The 22290-nt window shown below is 38.1% G+C and overlaps 1 protein-coding gene and 1 long non-coding RNA gene across 4 annotated transcripts in view; one reads left to right on the top strand and one right to left on the bottom strand.

Annotated features, from left to right (window-relative positions):
- The window catches only part of LOC127429528 (uncharacterized), a 36328-nt gene extending 24712 nt beyond the window's left edge, over positions 1–11616 (top strand). Inside the window, exons 2-3 of the long non-coding RNA XR_007895302.1 lie at positions 1886–1919; positions 10583–11616. This is a non-coding gene — a long non-coding RNA (uncharacterized LOC127429528). The remainder of the gene's footprint in view (positions 1–1885; positions 1920–10582) is intronic.
- On the bottom strand, positions 802–20623 carry sirt2 (sirtuin 2 (silent mating type information regulation 2, homolog) 2 (S. cerevisiae)). Of its 3 annotated transcripts, none has more exons than XM_051678544.1 (16): positions 20468–20623; positions 20229–20275; positions 18738–18789; positions 17709–17819; positions 17548–17589; positions 12933–13039; positions 12778–12834; positions 12594–12662; positions 10710–10839; positions 10570–10629; positions 9857–9912; positions 9659–9735; positions 6434–6485; positions 6249–6316; positions 2481–2547; positions 802–2392 (listed from the first exon to the last, which is right to left on the bottom strand). In XM_051678544.1, exons 1-16 carry the CDS (start codon positions 20475–20477, stop codon positions 2258–2260), a joined length of 1140 nt encoding a protein of 379 aa, XP_051534504.1. In that variant the 5' UTR covers positions 20478–20623; the 3' UTR covers positions 802–2257. The 3 variants fall into 3 exon arrangements, with proteins under 3 accessions (XP_051534504.1, XP_051534505.1, XP_051534506.1); XM_051678545.1 differs by having other exon boundaries at positions 20215–20275; positions 20468–20555; XM_051678546.1 differs by lacking the exons at positions 18738–18789; positions 20229–20275; positions 20468–20623 and having other exon boundaries at positions 17548–17611.
- Positions 20624–22290: the final 1667 nt, after the last annotated feature.

Here is a 22290-nt window from a genome sequence, read left to right as displayed (position 1 = left end):
CCTCCGTTCCCTGATGGAGGGAACGAGACGTTGGTCCCACCTGCCACAACGCTGAACTACCTGCTGAAATGGCCGGACCTTATATCGGCTCCTCAGCGTAAAACCTGAATGAGCGGTTGCATACCAGCTCCTTTTATACCCGTATGTTCGGGGGAGTGGCATGCAAATACCACTCGCTAATTTTGATTGGCCTTTTATCAAAGACCAGAGGTGTCTCGGGCTCCCAAGAGTGACCCCTAGTGTCACTACATCGACACCAAAGTCTCATTCCCTCCATCAAGGAATGGAGGTTACACCAGTAACCATGACGTTTTGTATATGTCATCTTGGACACCTAGGGGCATGGATGAAGCATTATTCAAACGCAATAGTTTCAGTTACTGATGTCGTTGTAGTTACTATTCACTGTCAGCCATGATTAGCTCATTTATTCCATGAGTGAAAATGACCAATAACAGGGCAATTACAGAGATTAAGCGCGTAGTATTCAACTGGTCATGTGATTCTTACATGGCAGCCCCCATGAGCGGACTCACTCCATGTAGAATAAAACAGGTTTCATAAGGTTACTAATGACTGGAGTCTTCATCTCATGTAAGTGGTCATGGTTTTATAGATGTTTCAAAATTGCAATTAATTTCTTTAGGAGTAAAACATTTTTTAATGAGGAAATAAATACTGAGTGCACCTTTAACTATTTATTTCCATCCTGTTAAATAAATTATATAGCACTAAGTGCCTGAGCATTACCGGAGAATAGTTCTGAAAGCATGGTACTCTTTTATAGAAAACTTCCTTAAATTACAACACAGGCAGACTTTATTTTATTTTTATTTTTTTAATGTTACAGAGCTCAAATGGTATTGCATAACAGGAGTTACTCAGCTGAGTAAGCAGGACTCCAAGTAAAGCAAACCGAAAGTTTATAATATCTGCAGCCAACCACCGTCTCAAAACAACATTAAACCTCAGAAAGACATGCTGTATAAAATAAAAGCTAGAATGCTGATGGCTACAAGGGTTTCTACTTGTACTTTGCACCACAGATAGTTCTGTATTCTTATTGTAGATGCAAAGCAAAAATATTCCTAACTATATTTAATGCATTTTGGCAACATTACACTACAAACATATATAGAACACAAATGTTTTATTTCTGTTTCCTCATCTCAGGTTGCAATGGACTCAATCAGATATTACAGTAATGTTGTAAAACCCGCTGTCAACTTTCTTTTACACAATTGAGCCAAAGCATAAAATAGCATTCAAACCAAAGATACACATCAGACACTAAATAAACAGTAAATAATGTATTATATTAGTTAATATTATGCAAAGATGATAAATAAAATAATTCAAAAGGAAAATTTATATTTTTTTAAAAAGAGAACATAATACCAAAATCAACAAATGATTGCACAAAGAGGGAAATAAAGACTGAGCAGATCAGACATAAGACTGTATACCATCATTAGCATTAACAAATACTCATGCCAACAAACACAACAATGTCAGTGTTTGTGCATTGGCACATTAGACCCAACAAGCCAGACCCTTGTTGTAGGTTTAAATGAGGCCTTCATATTTATTTTTATTTTTTTTTATTTTTTGTACCCCAAAGTGAAAATTCTGTCATTATAACATTTCTCCAAGCCAGATTAACTTTTTCCTGTGAACATAAAAGAAGAAATTTTAAGGAATGTACTAGTCCATCTTTTTCATGGAGCTTTTAAGCATCCATGAATATCACGTGTTCATGAGAAAAATAGCATTTGATTCGTAAGTGATTTGTTCTTTAGAATCAGAATTTTTCAATGACTCTGTTAATCTCGTTCACAAAACTGTCCTTTGAATTATTTACAATCAGTCCTTTTCTGTTCCATAGAAGAAAGGTCATACGCATTAGGAATTACATAAAGGTAAGTAAATAATGAATTTCATTTTTTAATTAATTATTCCTAATTTAAAGCATTCAGCTTTTCATAAATTTGTTTGATGAACCAAAGCAGAACACTCCGGTATAGCTTCTGCAAAAGTCTGTGCTTTCTATCTGTCTCACTGTTCCTGTCTGAGCTCTGTACAGTTTTTGTACTATTTATATAGTATCTTCTGCTACCTCCTCAGACTGTTAAGGTCAGATGAAGACACAGCAGCTCAAAGGAACAGAGATGTGACTGAAAGTACACTTAAGAAGCCCAGAGACAAATGAATAACATACAGTAGATCTAAAAGAACAGCCTCTGCATGCTCTGCATTGTTATTCTGTTTCATCACTCTTTGCAGCCTCCGCCCCAGTGTCTTTGGAGCTCTGATTAACTTCCTTGTCTTTCTTTTTGGCATCTTTGCTGTCGATTAAAGCATGTTCATGCTTCACCAACTCCTCTAACTCTGCCTGAAATAAGAGAGTAACATAATGAACATAGATCAAAACAGGATGAAAAATATCAAATCTGTCTGTGTGAGAATATGCCTGTATTTACTTTCCATCCCAGTAGTTCGGCAAGGGCCATGCAGCCATCATCACACGTGCTCAGGTGCGCCACATCTCTGTGAATGACTTCAGTGAATAAACTCAACATTCTCAACCCCAACTTATAACTTATGTGTCTAAACATCCATTCACACCAAGAGCAAAATTTCACAGCAACAAACTTTTAATCGAAACAATACATATTTATATTTTGTTTAATTTTAATTTTAATTAGAATTAACCTGGAAGCACAGCCTAACCTGAAAGGCTGATACAATCACTGTAAATCCTAGCCATGATTTGTGTGTCATCTGATCAATATGATAAATAATACTTAGATTCTGTCATGTGATGCCATGCGAGGATTGGACGTGTAAACGGCGAGCTCTGCGCACTTTGATAGTTTTTAATTATTTTTATGTCATAAACCGGTGAGATTCGATACACCCTGATACATATCTGTTCTTTGAAATCAACATGGCAAAGAATTCAAAATCTTCGGTCTCTGGAGATATTAAAAGACATTTACGTGCTCAAGCTGATACCTCAGACAGGCCCGCAGACCAGGGCCTCGGTTTGGATGGTGTGGTGGGAGAAATTCAACGGCAACTGGCGAGCATGTCTGTGATGCTGATGAAAGTTGTTGCTGACTTAGAGGATCTTGCTATAATACGTCGATTGATTACTGTGATGGAAACAAAATTCTCTGAGTTGGTTACAAGAATCGGGGACGTCGAGAGACGGATCGATTATCTGGAGCCATCGGAGAGGGAATATTGGCTAACTGATTAAGTAAAGTTATGACCAATTATACATATAGATCAGGTGGGGTTTATTCAGGGCCACAGCTCTTCTGATAACATCAGGCATCTAATTAATATCATGTGGTCAGTGGTGAATGAGCAGACTCTGGTCGCTGCCATCTCACTTGACACTGAAAAGGCATTTGATATGGTAGAATGGGATTATCTTTTTAAGATTTTGAAAATATACAGGTTCGGGAACACTTTTATTGGATGGATTAAGTTACTTTATAGACACCCGGTAGCAGCGGTACAAACAAATGGATTAATTTCAGATTATTTTACTCTGGACAGGGGAACCCGGCAGGGTTGCCCTCTTTCCCCATTATTGTTCTGTCTTGCCCTGGAACCGTTAGCAGCCGCAATAAGAAGGGAAGGTGATTTTCCAGGGGTGATGGTGGGAGGTATGGCACATAAGCTTTTGCTTTATGCAGATTATATTTTATTATTTGTCTCTGACCACACTAGATCTATGCCTTGCCTCCACAGAATTATTAATTCCTTTTCTAAGTTCTCAGGATACAGAGTCAATTTGTCTAAATCCGAAGCTTTGGCTCTGATAGTGTATTGCCCAGTAACGGCTTTTCACCCGGGTGCTTTCCAGTGGCCCAAACAGGGCATTAAATATTTAGGCATTTTATTCCCAGCAAATTTGTGTGATTTAGTTAGAATTAATTTTGACCCCTTAATAAAAAGGTTTTCGAGCGATGTGGGCAGGTGGGCTTCATTACATTTATCTATGATTGGGAAGGTTAATGTTATTCAATTACCTGCTACAATCTCTCCCTGTAGATGTCCCCTTCTCTTATTTCAAGCAATTTGATAGCATAGCAAAGTCCTTCATTTGGAATGGTAAGCATCCCAGATTACATTTCAATAAATTACATAGGCCGGTTGAGAAATGTTGGCTAGGCCTACCCAAGATTTTGTTTTATTATTATGCATTCGGTCTCAGACATTTGGCTCATTGGTCGCTTCCACCCGAGAGAGCCCATCCCTGGTTTGGTATTTTATTCTTAAAATTCTTAAGTTCTTTCCCCTATTTTGCCATTGCAAAGCCTTTCTATTAAACTAACCGGAGAAGTTAAGTCACACCTTGTTGTCTCGCATTTGCACGTGGTATGGACAAAAGTGTTCAGAGTGTTTAATTCGGACATTTATTTAAATGTTGCCTTGAGCATATGGCTGAACCCAAAATTATGTGTAAGTCCCCTTTCTGCTGGTCAGAGTGGATTGTGAGGGAGGTTAATACGCTCTGTGACCTATATGAGAGTGGAGTGTTGAGATCGTTTGAAAATATGGTCCAACATTTCAGGATTCCCAGATCTCAGTTCTATAGGTATTTACAGCTGCGCCACCTGCTCTGTACTATTTTTGGGAGTAGCATACACCCCTGTAAAGGGGCAGATACTCTAGAAGTGGTGATTATTGCTTTTGGAAAAGGTCATGAGGCATCAGTGTATTACTCCCTGTTAATTCAGAGTCTGGGGGACGGAGCTTCAACTTCTCTCAAGAGATTATGGGAGAGAGATTTAAACTTTTAAAAAACGTCAAGTCTATATCTAGAGATTCAAGGGTGTGTCTGATGCAATTTAAGATTTTGCATCTATTATATTGGACATCCTCTAGTTTGTATAGACTTGGTCTAAAAGACACACCCATCTGCTGGAAATGCAATTCAGCAATGTTTTTTGGGGATGTGTTAAGATACAAGAATTTTGTTTGAGGGTTCAGAGATTTATGTGTGACACATTTATATATATATATATATATATATATATATATATATATAGATATATATTTATATATCATTATCAGTTTTATATATATATATATATATATATATATATATATATATATATATATATATATATATATATATATTCGTTATCAGTTATAAAACTGATTCCGTATATTATGTTGTGTTTATTTGTCTTGTGATTGAATCAATAAAAAATGTTAATAAAAACAACTACAAAAAATACTTAGATTCTCTATAATTTAAACAGAGCCTACATCCAAATCTTGACGAGAACAAAATTTTTCATGTATATAAAAGGAGTGTCACTGTCATAGAAATATGACTGACATTCAAAATAATGTGATATGAACTCAAAATAATGAGATACTAAAATAATGAGATAACATCTCAAAATAATGAGATACTAAAATAATGAGATAATATCTCAAAATAATGAGATACTAAATCAAAATAGTGAGATACTAAAATAAGATGATCTTAAAATAATGTGATACAAACTCAAAATGAGACACTAAAATAATAAGATAATATCTCAAAATGGTTATATAGCATATCAAAATAATGACATGCAACCTAAAAAATTCAATTTGATATGGTGGAAAAGGGCCTCCATAGCTTACAGCATTGCAAAGTACCAATAGTTATTTATTGTTACTAACCCTAAGAGCAACATTATTTTAACCCCAATTTTAATATTTTAAAGTTTAGAAAAGCATATACTTGAAATACATAGCTGGGTAAATTCTTGTAGTATCACTCAGTTTCTTGTAAAAAATTGCACATTAACACTAAAAAACATTACAAAACATTAACTTAAAAAATAAAAAAATGTATGTGGCATTTCTCTTTTAGAACATATTTTGTGCCAACCCTGGTACATTCAAAATGCTTCAGGTTGAAGGTTAGTACAAAAGTGGCTGATTACAGCTTTAACTACCAAATATCTTCAAACCAGTGTTAAATCTATCAAATGATGGGACTAAGTTCAGAATCCTATAAATTATTTTAGTATAAGTCATGGGGACACACATCACCCACAAATCGCACCATTTCCTGAGAATGACCGATATACTATACCTACATAAAACTGTATATTTTTCATAATTGTGCCACAAATTTTCACCAGTCATTCTTGTTGCTTTGTCGCATCTCTCTTGGTGTGAATAGGTCATAAAAGCTGGACTGTTTAATATAACAATGCAAGAAATCTCACCTGTAAGCTTTATCGGAGTCAAAATCCATTCCTCCTCCAAAACCAAACAATCCCATGCCAAATTCTGACTGTTGGAGAAACATATATATTTATGCAAAGTTTTGATTTCCAACATGTATGTTTAAAATGCATTTCAGGCCAATGTTTATCATATTCACACATATTAATGCAGTCATAGACTCTACCTGTCCAGTTTTCTCCATATTGATGAGCAGTCTTGGACAGCTGTTTGATACTCTGTAGACAAACACTGAATGTGTCAGACATATATTTTCAAACTGTTTCAGACCAAGTACATAAATATCTATCTATCTATCTATATATATATATCTATATATATATATATATACACTATATTGCCAAAAGTATTCGCTCACCCATCCAAATAATTGAATTCATGTGTTCCAATCACTTCCATGGCCACAGGTGTATAAAATGAAGCACCTTGGCATGCAGACTGCTTCTACAAACATTTGTGAAAGAATGGGCCGCTCTCAGGAGCTCAGTGAATTCCAGCGTGGTACTGTGATAGGATGCCACCTGTGCAACAAGTCCAGTCGTGAAATTTCCTCTCTACTAAATATTCCACAGTCAACTGTCAGTGGTATTATAACAAAGTGGAAGCGATTGGGAATGACAGCAACTCAGCCACGAAGTGGTAGGCCACGTAAAATGACAGAGCGGGGCCAGCGGATGCTGAGGCGCATAGTGCGCAGAGGTCGCCAACTTTCTGCAGAGTCAATCGCTACAGACCTCAAAAGTTCATGTGGCCTTCAGAGTAGCTCAAGAACAGTGCGTAGAGAGCTTCATGGAATGGGTTTCCATGGCCGAGCAGCTGCATCCAAGCCATACATCACCAAGTGCAATGCAAAGCGTCGGATGCAGTGGTGTAAAGCATGCCTCCACTGGACTCTAGAGCAGTGGAGACGCGTTCTCTGGAGTGACAAATCACGCTTCTCCATCTGGCCATCTGATAGACGAGTCTGGGTTTGGCGGTTGCCAGGAGAACGGTACTTGTCTGACTGCATTGTGCCAACTGTGAAGTTTGGTGGAGGGGGGATTATGGTGTGGGGTTGTTTTTCAGGAGCTGGGCTTGGCCCCTTAGTTCCAGTGAAAGGAACTCTGAATGCTTCAGCATACCAAGAGATTTTGGACAATTCCATGCTCCCAACTTTGTGGGAACAGTTTGGGGATGGCCCCTTCCTGTTCCAACATGACTGCACACCAGTGCACAAAGCAAGGTCCATAAAGACATGGATGAGCGAGTTTGTTGTGGAAGAACTTGACTGGCCTGCACAGAGTCCTGACCTCAACCCGATAGAGCACCTTTGGGATGAATTAGAGCGAAGACTGCGAGCCAGGCCTTCTCGTCCAACATCAGTGTCTGACCTCACAAATGCGCTTCTGGAAGAATGGTCAAACATTCCCATAAACACACTCCTAAACCTTGTGGAAAGCCTTCCCAGAAGAATTGAAGCTGTTATAGCTGCAAAGGGTGGGCCAACGTCATATTAAACACTATGGATTAAGAATGGGATGTCACTTAAGTTCATATGCATCTAAAGGCAGATGAGCGAATACTTTTGTCAATATAGTGTATATATATATATATATATATATATATATATATATATATATATATATATATATATATATATATATATATTTTCTCTAGACGGAAATGCCTTGTTGATGAGAGAGGTCAACAGAGAATGGCCAGACTGGTTCAAACTGACAAAGTCTACGGTAACTCAGATAACCACTCTGTACAATTGTGGTGAGAAGAATATCATCTCATAATGCTATTCTGAGATGCAGGTTGGCACTGTTTTGGTGGCACGAGGGGGACCTACACAATATTAGGCAGGTGGTTTTAATGTTGTGGCTGATTGGTGTATATATATACTATATTGCCAAAAGTATTCGCTCATCTGCCTTTAGACACATATGAACTTAAGTGACATCCCATTCTTAATCCATAGGGTTTAATATGACGTCGGCCCACCCTTTGCAGCTATAACAGCTTCAACTCTTCTGGGAAGGCTTTCCACAAGGTTTAGGAGTGTGTTTATGGGAATTTTTGACCATTCTTCCAGAAGCGTATTTGTGAGGTCAGACCCTGATGTTGGACGAGAAGGCCTGGCTCGCAGTCTTCACTCTAATTCATCCCAAAGGTGCTCTATCGGGTTGAGGTCAGGACTCTGTGCAGGCCAGTCAAGTTCTTCCACACCAAACTCGCTCATCCATGTCTTTATGGACCTTGTTTTGTGCACTGGTGCGCAGTCATGTTGGAACAGGAAGGGGCCATCCCCAAACTGTTCCCACAAAGTTGGGAGCATGGAATTGTCCAAAAGCTCTTGGTATGCTGAAGCATTCAGAGTTCCTTTCACTGGAACTAAGGGGCCAAGCCCAGCTCCTGAAAAACAACCCCACACCATAATCTCCCCTCCACCAAACTTCACAGTTGGCACAATGCAGTCAGACAAGTACCGTTCTCCTGGCAACCGCCAAACCCAGACTCGTCCATCAGATTGCCAGATGGAGAAGCGTGATTCGTCACTCCAGAGAACACGTCTCCACTGTTCTAGAGTCCAGTGGCGGCGTGCTTTACACCACTGCATCCGACGCTTTGCATTGCACTTGGTGATGTATGGCTTGGATGCAGCTGCTTGGCCATGGAAACCCATTCCATGAAGCTCTCTACGCACTGTTCTTGAGCTAATCTGAAGGCCACATGAACTTTGGAGGTCTGTAGCGATTGACTCTGCAGAAAGTTGGCGACCTCTGCGCACTATGCACCTCAGCATCCGCTGACCCCGCTCTGTCATTTTACGTGGCCTACCACTTCGTGGCTGAGATGCTGTCATTCCCAATCGCTTCCACTTTGTTATAACAGTTGACTGTGGAATATTTAGTAGCGAGGAAATTTCACGACTGGACTTGTTGCACAGGTGGCATCCTATCACAGTACCACACTGGAATTCACTGAGCTCCTGAGAGCGGCCCATTCTTTCACAAATGTTTGTAGAAGCAGTCTGCATGCCTAGGTGCTTCATTTTATACACCTGTGGCCATGGAAGTGATTGGAACACCTGAATTCAATTATTTGGATGGGTGAGCGAATACTTTTGGCAATATAGTGTATATACACACATATATATGTACACACACACATATATAAAATACCATCAAAACGGTGAAAACATATTGAGATATACTGTAATTTTTTGTCATATCCTCCAGCCCTACTTTCAGTTATCAATAGGAGTGTAGTACTTTCAGCTTTGTTTAACACATTTTCCCATATTTAAACCCATTACAAAGAATTCTGCATAATTTCTCACACAATCAGTTCAGAAAATTTTAAAACAGAACAGTAACGCCCTCTGCTGGAGACATAACTTTCTCACCTACTGACTAGAGATGCAAATGGCTGCACTTGCAGGGATGTGCCCATGATTATGAGAAGGTCACAGCCAGGAAAGTCCTGTGGGAAACAGCGGGGTAGAGAGTCAAACAGTGTAAGTAGCAAAACTGAAGATAAAATTTGACTGTAAAAAGAAGCCGAACAGTGTGACTGAATGTCAAAATGAAATGGAGTTTCTCACCATTTTCATGGAGGTGAAGAATCGAGAAGGTAGATTCTCCCCAAAAAACACAATATCTAAGATAAAGATAATAAAGTAGATCCAAAAGGAAGGTTTAAAGGTCTTAAACATGTCTGTTCTAAAAGAGCGCAACAGTGAATGCCCATCTTTTCAGTAGCCTATGTTCTGAAAGTTTCTTTTCCATTAATTTTCTCCATTGTGTCATTGACTCAATAAGAGCAGTATTATTAGGATCTATTTATGAACAATTCATAATAGTCCAATTCACCTTTCAATCATTACTCGGGTATAAAACAAAGAAAGTGTGTTTATTTAAATTAAATGCTATAGATGCATTTTATGATTTTAAAGGAGAGTACGTATGTGAATAGGCAGCACTTCGCAGAGTATAACTACGTTTTTATAAAAGAAATGAAAGAATATAGTACAAACAAGTGTACATATAGCACATTAAAGAGTATTAATATGAGATATGAGAACAAGACAGTAGTATAATCAAAAAGAAACTACTGAGAAAATGAATGGGGTTTTTACTTCTTGACCCTTACTAAAATACTTTACAGGACTAATACACAACTACCAGTTTTACTTTTTCATAGAAACAGAATATGAGGAAAATATGGCAACCAATTTAGATAAGATAACAAAAAGTAATATAAATCTATAGCTAAAGAAAAGACAGAGCAGTAGAAAACGAATAATTCTGATCTCACCTGGTTTGACCAGGTTTCCACAGGAATCACACTTTGGAATATCTTCAGAGAATATCTTATCTGTGGGTGGAAAACATGGAATATGAACATGGACACAGCCAGATAGTCAACATCCCATTCAGAACAGAAGTGTTCAGTACTTTTCATCCAGTCCATAGAGTACTCCTTCCGACAGAGGAAGCTCACACAGTGAGATGTGTGAAATGTGCCATGGGCTTCAATCAGGTCCTCTCCCTCCAGACCTGCAACTCTCTCTAATGTATCGATATTCTAAAATAAAGACAAAGCAAAGAAGACATGAATGAACAAGCAACATTTTCACAAGTAACCGGGGTATGGTATCACAAGCTATTATGTTCTTGAGTTCTTACTCAAGTCTGAATGTAAAGCTCACATTAGGGGCTAAATAATTAATTTGTAACTAATTTGTGACTTAATTTGTTTGCACCATCTGTTTGCTCTTAACCCAACAGTCAACTATTTGGTTGTAAGCTCTCTGTAAAGTAATGTGTAATTGCTTAAAGATTGTCTGCATTATCATATGTTCAAAGATTTGTTAAGCAAAACAAAAGCTCATTCAGTTGCGAAGTTATGGTTAGTAAAGACCCAGAATACCCAGAATATAACAGACAATGGTCACACGTTATATTAGGTGGCCTTAACTACTATGTACTAACATTAAATACATACAAGTTTATGTATTTACTGCATAACTACATGTTGTTCTTTAAAATTCCCACATTTGCTGCTACTGAGGTTGAGGTACAGGAAAGTTTAGGAGTAAGGGTAGGTTTAGGATTAGAGGTTAGTGTTAGGTTTTGGGGTAAGGGATGAGTTAGGGGTAAAGTTAACAGTGTAACTACAAATGTAATTAAATGCAAGTACTTAAAATGTCATTACAATGAACAACATGTATGTGCATAATAGGTACATTGTATCAAATGGTTAAATACACAGTAGTTAAGGCCACCTAATATAAAGTGGGTCCCAGACTATAACTGTCTGACTTCATATCTAAATTAATAATAATAAAAAAATTTAAACTGCTTCAATTCTAATTTTTAAAAGTCTCTTTGCCAAAAAAAAAAAAGAAACATTTACTTTATGGAAAAAAAAAATATATATATATATATATATATATCATTTTCACTGTCAATAAACTTCTCAAATGTATTCTAAAAGTTATTAGGCTATTAATATTAATATCATTAGTAGTAGGCTAGTAGTAGTAGTAGTATGCCTGCCAAAGCATTTGTTTTTATAGTGACTGAAGATCTAGCCTCAGTCATTGAATGTACTTACGCATCAAGCTTTTTATATTCCATAGAAGTGTATGTATCACAACTTTTCCTTGCAAGTTGCAGCCTTGCCACTTCTGTGTTGTTCTCCATTTCTATGTTTGAAATTTTTTTTTTTTTTTTTTGCAATCTATTCAGTATCATGACTAATGGTTATGTACATGTTCAGTATATTTTAGTTAGGTACTTTATGTTGTAGCACTTCAATGTTGATAGAAACGAAGGTGTGATTTTCTGTACATGATGTTTGCATTATGTGTTTTAAGTTCAAGTTAGTGATTTTCAGCAAACATACTGCATTTTATTGCCTGTGAGCTGTGAAAAATGTTGCCCACCCATTTTTATTGCGGCCCAACAAGAAGTAATTTTCTGGTTACACGACTGAGTTTATTAATGGATATATGGATATCAATCTGCATTTCATTCTAGGGTTACACTTTATTTTAATGTGTCCTTGTTACAGTGTAATTTCAAAAGTAATAACTGATTATTACTAATTACCAACATGTACTTACTATAGGTTTAGGGTAAGGGTAAGGGTTTGGTTTGGTTTAGGGTTAGTTGCTTGTAATTATGCATAATTGACTGTTATTACTATAGTAAATACATGTAATATGTGTAACAAGGACACATTAAAATAAAGTGTTACCCATTCTAGCCATACATTTTTGTGGTGTAACTAATTTTATTAGCACCTAAAAAAGACACACACAAACACACTCTCACCTGAGAGTAGCAGCGTCTCAGTAGGCCTTTGTCCTTCAGCATTTTTATGAAATAGTGACAAACTGTGGGCTGCAGAAACCAAAGAGCATACATTAGCCAAAGTGTTCATGGGACATACAGAAGGCAAGCATGTGTGTATCACATTACGGTATATATATTTTAGAGAAGTCTCATAAACATCTACTTTAAATTGTCCTGGGTACAGCTCCCTGGCCAGAGCAAAGAAGGGCTCAGGATGTTTCTGGCGAAAGAAGGAATGACAAATAATTTTCAATCAGGTTTTTGCCTTGTGTCTGATAAACAATAAAGTGCCATTTTTCTCCAGATGCACAAGCACACCTTGAAATAATCGATCTGAAAGATGGCCTCTGGGTAGGGCAGGTTGAACTTCTGTAAGTTGGCATAAAGACCAGTGCCGGGCGATCGGAAATCTGGGATTCCAGCCGCTGAATGAAGGAGAGATTCACTGTTAATGCTGAGACAATGATTAAATACCATGTCCGGCCTAAAAGATGACTGGCAAGATCATTACATGTTTATAATATAGCCATAAGCTGCAATTATCAGGGTCCAAGAACAGAACATGACCAAGATAGCAAAATTGGACAGAACAGATCCTGTGGATTCTGTGGACAGTTGTTTTCATATTGAATTTCAACTGCTTTGATCACAGTTGCACAATTAGGATTTTCTTAAGTTATAACATCACTTAGCATCATAATTAGATGAAATTTGGCATGTGCCCTCAGAATATTCTGTTGGCCATGTGTACTAATTTTTTATGTTTGCATTCTGTGCTCTCTACATACAGGCCAATTAGTCATTAAGGGACACACTAAAATGTATTCGTTCATACTGTATCTTTTGAACCACAAAATGAATCACATTTCTTTTGATACATTTTGATTAGGAGCATCTGGACTCAAGATGGCGCCGAGTATGGCTGCTGGGTTGTGAGCTCTGACACAACATTGTGGTTTTCTGTTTGTTTTGTTTACAATTCTTATGTTTTTTGTCTTGGATGTTGTCTGCCTTATTGTCTATGACAGACAAACACTTTTGGACATTGGTTCTGTAATTACACACCCTAAACCGGACTTCAAATTCCTCAATGCCGACCCGCTGTTTACAAACACGCCAGCGGAGCTCTTTGTCTGGGCAGCCTGGCCGCGAAAACGCAAAAGAAAAAGGGGAAACAGAGCCGGCGTTCTCATCAGAGTAAGACGTCACGCAAATCGACCCCCGCTACCCAGTATTCTACTGGCAAATGTTCAGTCTCTGGACAACAAGCTCTGCGAGCTGAGAGCGCAGATCTCTTTCCAATGAGAGACGAGGGACTGCTGCATTATCTGCCTTACAGAAAACTTGGATGTCTGCGGAGATTCCAGACTCAGCCATCGAACCTGCTGGGTTCTCCGTGCACCGAGCGGACAGAGCGAAAGACCTCTCATGTAAAAGCAGAGGTGGTGGTGTATGTTTTATGATCAACAAATCCTGGTGTGATCAGAGGAACGTACATTCTATCAAGTCTTTCTTCTCTCCTGATCTGGAATTTCTCACGCTTCTGTGTCGACCATTCTGGCTACCGAGGGAATTCACAGCGGTCATTATCACAGCTTTGTACATCCCGCCACAAGCCGACACAGACCGGCACTCAAGGAACTGTATGGGATTATAAGCATGCAGGAAACCGCGCACCCTGAGGCCGCGTTCATTGTGACTGGGGACTTTAACAAAGCCAATCTCAAATCAATCGCACCACAATACCACAAACACATCAGTTTTAACACACGAGGGGACCGGGTTTTGGACCATTGCTACTCTCCCTACCGGGATGGCTACAAATCCCTCCCCCGCCCACCATTTGGCAAATCGGACCACTCTTCCGTTCTGCCCGCTTACAGGCAGAAACTGAAACAGGAAGCACCCACCCTCAGAACGATCCAGTGCTGGTCAGACCAATCTCTATGCTACAAGACTGTTTTGATCACGCGGACTGGGAGATGTTCTGGTCCACCTCTGATGACGACATCGAGCTTTACACTGATAGTGTCACGTGTTTCATCAGAAAGTGCGTAGTGGATGTTGTTCTGCCCAAAACAATACGGATCTACCCCAACCAGAAACCTTGGATTAATAGCGATGTTCGCGTGGCACTTAATGCGCGGGCCTCCGCTTTTAATTCCCGGGAACGTGGAGGAGCATAAACAAGCCAGTTATGCCCTCCGAAAAACTATCAGAGCAGCAAAACACCAGTAAAGGAACAAGATTGAAGGACAGTTTAACACCACCAACTCTAGAAACATGTGGCAGGGAATTAACATCATCACGGACTTTAAAGGGAATAAAAACTCCGTCATGAACACCGCTGCCTCTCTCCCGGATGAGCTAAATATTTTTTATGCACGTTTCGAGGGAAATAACACCGCCCTCACGGAGAGAGCTCTCGCAGCCGAAACTACAGAGGTAAGTTCACCCTCCGTCTCTGTAGGGGTCCAGACGGCATTCCAGGCCGCGTTATCAAAGCGTGTGTGACATTTTCAACCTTTCCCTCTCTTTGTCTGTAGTCCCCACATGCTTTAAAACATCCACCATTGTGCCTGTACCAAAGCAATCCAAAATCACTTGCTTAAATGACTGGTGTCCTGTTGCTCTGACCCCCATCATCAGCAAATGCTTTGAGAGACTAATCAGAGATTACATCTGCTCTGTGCTGCCTCCATCACTGGACCCATTGCAGTTTGCTTACAGCAACAACCGCTCCACTGATGATGCCATTTCATCTACAATACACACTGCTCTCTCCCACCTGGAAAAAAAGTAACACTTACGTGAGAATGCTGTTTGTAGACTACAGCTCAGCATTCAACACCATAGTGCCCTCCAAGCTTGATGAGAAAATCTGGGCTCTGGGATTAAACAGCTCGCTGTGCAGCAGGATCCTGGACTTCCTGTCTAGCAGACGCCAGGTGGTTAGAATGGGCAGTAACATCACCTCATCACTGACCCTCAACACTGGAGCCCCACAGGGCTGTGTTCTCAGCCCACTCCTGTATTCCCTGTACACACATGACTGTGTGGCAACACACAGCTCCAATGCCATCATTAAGTTTGCTGATGATACGACAGTGGTAGGTCTGATCACTGACAATGATGAAACAGCCTACAGAGAGGAGGTGCACACTCTGACACACTGGTGTCAGGAGCACAACCTCTCCCTCAACATCGGTAAAATAAAGGAGCTTGTGGTGGACTTCAGGAGAAAAGAAAGAGAACACAGCCCCATCACCATCAATGGAGCACCAGTGGAGAGAGTCAGCAGCTTCAAGTTCCTGGGTGTCTACATCACTGAGGAACTCACATGGTCTGTCCACACTGAGGCCGTTGTGAAGAAGGCTCATCAGCACCTCTTCTTCCTGAGACAGCTGAGGAAGTTTGGAATGAACCGCCACATCCTCACACGGTTTACACCAGCACTGTAGAGAGCATCCTGTCTGGCTGCATCTCCGCCTGGTACGGCAATAACACTGCCCACAACCACAAAGACCTGCAAAGGGTGGTGCGAACTGCCAGACACATCATCGGAGGTGAGCTTCCCTCCCTCCAGGACATATATACCAGGCGTTGTGTGAAAAAAGCTCGGAGGATCATCAGAAACTCCAGCCACCTGAGCCATGGGCTGCTCTCACTGCTACCATCAGGCAGGTGGTATCGCAGCATCAGGACCCGCACCAGCCGACTTCATGACAGCTTCTTCCCCCAAGCAATCAGACTTTTGAACTCTTGATCTCTCATGATCAATATACATCAGCACTGCACTTTATTAATCTTATTATCTCACACTGGACTGTCATAATTATATTCTCTCTTAACAACACACTGGCAACTGACTATCAACTGACAACCTACTGAACATTTTATAAATACTATATATACTATTTTTATTGTATAATGTGTATTCTATATTGTGTGTATTGTATAATGTACATTGTATGTTATTATTTGTATATTGCATTGTGTGTAATTATGTGTATATTTTAAATTGTGTTGTGTAAATCTGAAGTTTATTGTAAATTGGTATATGTCTCATTACTATCACGACTGCTATGTTGTTTGAAACTGCACCCAAGAATTTCACACACTATTGCACTTGTGTATATGGTTGTGTGACAATAAAAGTGATTTGATTTGTTTTGATTTGATCTCTAGATAATACTTAACAAATTTCATGCAAATCAGACAAATGGCTTGGGATGAGTTTGAAAAAGAAAGTTTATTAAAGAAAAAAGTAGAAAACGTTTTCCTGAGGAAATGGGAGCACTGAAGGATTCAGAGGAAACAGTATTTGTTACTGTAACCCTAACAGTTCTGAAATTATAAGCAAAATCTTAATTAGCTTAATATAGTGCAACCTTTTCACCAATTAAGTGTCAGGCCTAATTTTGGCAACATCTAAGTGGATGCCAAATTTCATAATGCTTGGCCTTTCACATCGAAACTTTTGAGCTGCTGAAATTTTATTGGCTGCTGGTAGCAATTTTTGCTGATTTGTCCCATCCCAGCACTTGAATCAAAGAAGATGCATGCCAAATTCCAATTCCTTGATGAAACAGTTGTGGAGTTATGACAATTTGTTTTTAGTTACAGCATCCCCTGTGGGTAAAAGTGGATGAAATTTGATATGCGCCCTCAAAATTCTTTTGTGTCTAAGTTTACCAAGTTTAATTAAGTTTGGATTTTGTGTTTAGAAGATACAGGCCTAAGTTGATAAGTGTAATTGTACAATGGCTAAACATTTTATTGGTCTGTAACTCTAAAGCGCTTTGGCGAATAAGTTGGTATAAAGTACAAACTCATAGCCAGCACAACATAAACAAAAAATTACTTAATGCACCAAGAAAACTGTATTTGATTCTAATTTTACAGATGTCAATATGAAAGAACATTTACTTACATGTTGATATTCCAGCTCCAACCATACAGATTATGTTCTTGCCTGTTGACACAGATAAATCCATCTAACATACAGAAGGCACACTAATGTAACATGCAAATTATTAGCTGGAGTACAAAAATCCAAAAATCCATCATTTAAAGTCTGAAAAGCCTACTCACATTTGCCGCTCAGGATGTAGCGGGCAACCCCATCCAGGGTCAACTCATCCAGCTCTTTCTCCCCTGGACTCAAGCCAAGAGTCCTTGAGAAGAGATTGCGCAGGAAATCCACTGAAAGAAGAGCATATCTGACTTTAGCTGAGGCTATATGATTATTATAAGTGTTTATGGGACATAGACAGGGTTGGGGAGTAATGAAATACATGTAACGGGATTATGTTTTTAAAATACAAAATATAAGTAACTGTATTCCACTGCAGTTACAATTTAAATCATTGGTATTTAGAATACAGTTACATTTAAAAAGTATTTTGATTACTGAAGAGATTACTTTGCATTTTATTGTCATTTGTTTCATTTAATATTTAGTCCTTTCAGATGGAAAACATTTCTACATATAAATGATGTGATCCAAAATGCATTTGAACAGCGGTGAAACACTTTCTTATGATGTGTTACATTCATACGAGCAGACAGAGAAGTAAGTTTGAAGTAAGTTTGGAGCAGAAGAAATAGAAATAAACCTTGTGTAAATTGTCAGCTTTACGCTAAGCTAAAATGTTATTTATAGCCATTTTGATTTTACATGCACGTTACCAGACACAATCATATTTTTTTATCAAGAAAATTTACGTTAGATCATAATTTCTCTTTTTCTAGTAAGACCTTTGATATTAGGGCAAAAATCATATTCTTGATAATAATTTTTGTATTGGTTTCCTGTAAAAATATCTAAAAATCAATCAATTTGATTGATCTTGTTTTAGAAACAACACTGCATAAGATATTTAGGTTTTTCAGAGAATGTATTTTTAACATGTGTTAAAAAGTTTTTATAGTCAAAACAAGTGAAAAAATCTACCAGTGCTGAAGAAGTAATCCAAAGTATTTAGAATACGTTGCTGACCTTGAGTAATCTAATGGAATATGTTACAAATTACATTTTACAGCATGTATTCTGTAATCTGTAGTGGAATACATTTCAAAAGTAACCCTCCCAACCCTGGACATAGATGCATTGATACATACTCTCAGTGTCTCCTGAAGCTTCTTCCTCGCCACTACTGTCGTCAGACTGACCCTGCAGAGATATGATGAATACAAATATTCATTCATACTGTAATATATGACACAGATGAACAATTTTCCAATATATATACACTGGCAGCCAAAGGATTGGAATAATGTACAGATTTAGCTGTTTCGGAAGGAAATTGGTACTTTAATTCACCAAGGTGGCATTCAACTGATCACAAAGTATAGTCAGGACATGACTTATGTAAAAAACAGCACCGTCACTATTTGAAAAAAGTCATTTTTGATCAAATCTAGACAGGCCCCATTTCCAGCAGCCATCACTCCAACACCTTATCCTTGAGTAATCATGCTAAATTGCTAATGTGGTACTAGAAAATCACTTGTCATTATATCAAACACAGCTGAAAGCTATTTGGTTCATTAAATGAAACTTAACATTGTCTTTGTGTTTGTTTTTGAGTTGCCACAGTATGCAATAGACTGGCATGTCTTAAGGTCAATATTAGGTCAAAAGTGGCAAAAAAAAAGAAACAGCTTTCTCTAGAAACTCATCAGTCAATCATTTTTTTGAGGAATGAAGGCTATACAATGCTTGAAATTGACAAAAGAACTGAAGATTTCATACAAAGGTGTACACTACAGTCTTCAAAGACAAAGGACAACTGGCTCTAACAGAACAGAAAGAGATGTGGAAGACCCAGATGTACAACTAAACAAGAGGATAAGTACATCAGAGTCTCTAGCTGAGGACTCACATATCCTCAGCTGACAGCTTCATTGAATTCTACCCGCTCAACACCAGTTTCATGTCCAACAGTAAAGAGAAGACTCAGGGGTGCAGGCCTTATGGGAAGAATGGAAGAAGTTCTGAACATTTTTTTTTTTTTTTTAATTGTAATAGTAATTTTTCACATTATTAATGTCCTGACTATACATTGTGATCAGCTGAATGCCACTTTGGTGAATAAAAGTACCAATTTGTTTCCATAAGAGCAAAATCTGTACATTATTCCAAACTTTTGGCCACCAGTATGTATATGTGTGTGTATATATATATATATATATATATATATATATATATAGTAGAAGGCTGATTAAAATCCTAACATTTGGTCATTTTAAGGTTATTGGTACAAGTCAAAAAACATGGTACTGCCATGGTAAATGTACGAAAAGAAAAAAAAATGCTTTTACCAAGGTGCAAGTTAAAAAACGATGGTATTGCTATGATACAAGTCCAAAAATGACCAAGGCACAAGTACAATAACCATAACAAAAAACAAACAAACAAACAAACATGGTATAACTGTACCATGGTATAAGTCCAAAATCATGGTATTACCATGGTGGTACAAATCCAGTGGAATCATTTTGTTAGTGCTGTCATGTACATATGTCTCATTTACATATATGTTAATCATATATTTAATACACATATGTCTCTATTGCAGTATAAAGATAAACTCACAGGTCTTTATTTACCTCTAGAACTGGTGTGTCAGTCTCCTCTTCTGTTCTTTTAGAAACTTCTACAAGACACAATAAAAGATCATTACACTTATATAATATCTCACTCATATGAATGTCATAAATCTGAAATAGAGCAGATAAACAATGAAAACTCTTAATACACTTGATTGCTAGCCTGCTATTTAGCTGAAGGCTAACCGCGCCAGATAACAACATAATTTACACAAATACACACTCATTACAAACATTACCTTCAGACATCTATCCGCTTACTCTAAAATCACTTCAATTTTCAAAACACAAACTTAGATGACAACACTGTATTTATTAAAGGGACAAGTACTTGTGTGCGTCGCCAATATTTCATTGGCTGGATAATGTTGCTAGGTAGTAACTGCTAGTATAGAACAAAGACGATTCTTCCTCAAGGGGGCGCTTGATGGCTCAGGAAGCCAAATCTTCCATTGAACCGCATTACATTTTTATTTTATTTTATTTATTTATTTTTTGTCGTATTGGACGCGTGCGTATGTTAAAGCGTGTAATCATTTAAATATAATAATTCAAAGGATTTTAAATTGACATACTAAAGCACATTTGTCACATCAATCTAGTAATTCAGTCATTTTAAAAACTGTGATTGGACCACACTGAGCAGCGATGAGAAAAGTAACACGTATCAGATGATCGCGTTGTCTATCAACTACCTCAGCACCGGTCTGGAGAATAATTTCCACCTGAATAATAATAATGAGAAACATTAACAGACACTGAACTGAAACTCACGCAAGAGTAAAAAAGAGAAATATTATTTAGCTCCACCCTACCTGACCAAGACAAATTCCCACCCATTTTTATCACCTCATCTACGTACTATTTTTTCTATCAAATGTCCTCTGGGCAATATTTACTTTGTATATTTATGAAAATGTTGTTATAATTTGATCTATAAATATATTCTACTGCATATTTGTATTGTTGTATATTGTTACCAAGATAAAATGCAATCAAAAAAGTCTTCCAGATGGAGACATACAGGAGGTAACCAACCATCCGGCTACCAAAGCCTAGCGAGAGTCTCGCTCTTGTGCGGTTACTGAAGTTAGGGTTAGGTTCAGGGGAAACTACAAATAAACACAATAAACTGTGTGAATGCAGAGACTATTTAGCAGAGATGGGTCACTTCTATTAAAATTAATGGGAGAAATTGGAACGCCCAACGGTCAATGGATGTGGAAATGAAGTCCCATAAAGCAGCACGTACGTGATTTTACATTTCACATACAGCACGTAAGTGATTTTAGGGTTCTGAAGCATTTCCATGACTTAGCTGTTGAATTAGCCACTCCCACTCATTCCAAAACCCACCCTCCAAAGATAATTTTGAGACCAAAACCGAACAAAAGAGCAGCATTGTTTGTTCCTGTGGCTGTCAAATTCAAGAGTGGCACAATAGCGCCCTCAACTGACAAACATTTTTAATCATAGCCTCAATGATTCGCTTCAAATACAACATTATGAGAACCAGCAAAATGATTGACAGGAGAAAAGCGTCAATGTCCACGGACACATTTTTGTTTGCTGTTTACAAAGTCTACAGCTGTCATATAGACCAGTGAGATATCTCAGGACACTTATTTCTTTCATATCTTTAAGGCACTTATTTCTTTAATATCTTTAAAATTTTTTGCATACTTTTCCATGAAGAAAAAAAAATTGCTTACAGCACCTTTAAGATAAAGAGCCAATCACCTTTTAGTTACAGACACCACCTGTCAATCAACTCGAGAATGTGCATGTGCATTAGCTATACCAGAAGGGGAAATTAAATTTTTTTGCGTGATCTGAGGTAAAGAAGCAAAGTTATTCTCCAGGAATTATATTTCTTGCAACAAATAAGGTTGAGGGTGTAGTTTTTGTGGATTCCAGCACATGTGGGTGTGAAAGGGAATGAGGTAGCAGATAAGCTGGCAAAACAAGCAGTACAAAAGTTCCATACAAAAGTGGAAATGGATATAACATATAGTAGATCAGAAATCAGAAATCAAAGCAATAGTTAAAGTATCAAAGATGT

Source organism: Myxocyprinus asiaticus, chromosome 39, assembly GCF_019703515.2.
Source record: "Myxocyprinus asiaticus isolate MX2 ecotype Aquarium Trade chromosome 39, UBuf_Myxa_2, whole genome shotgun sequence".
NCBI lineage: Eukaryota > Metazoa > Chordata > Actinopteri > Cypriniformes > Catostomidae > Myxocyprinus > Myxocyprinus asiaticus.
The sequence above is the reverse complement of the archived record's forward strand: the minus strand, read 5'-3'. Positions and strand labels throughout refer to the sequence as shown.

Excerpts from the sequence above, each read along its gene's own strand:
- sirt2 (XM_051678544.1), bottom strand. Across the intron at positions 18,790-20,228 it reads CTGACACACCAGTTCTAGAG|GGTCAGTCTGACGACAGTAG; the intron begins GTAAATAAAGAC and ends ATATCTCTGCAG. Across the intron at positions 6,486-9,658 it reads TTTGCATCTCTAGTCAGTAG|AGTATCAAACAGCTGTCCAA; the intron begins GTGAGAAAGTTA and ends GTTTGTCTACAG.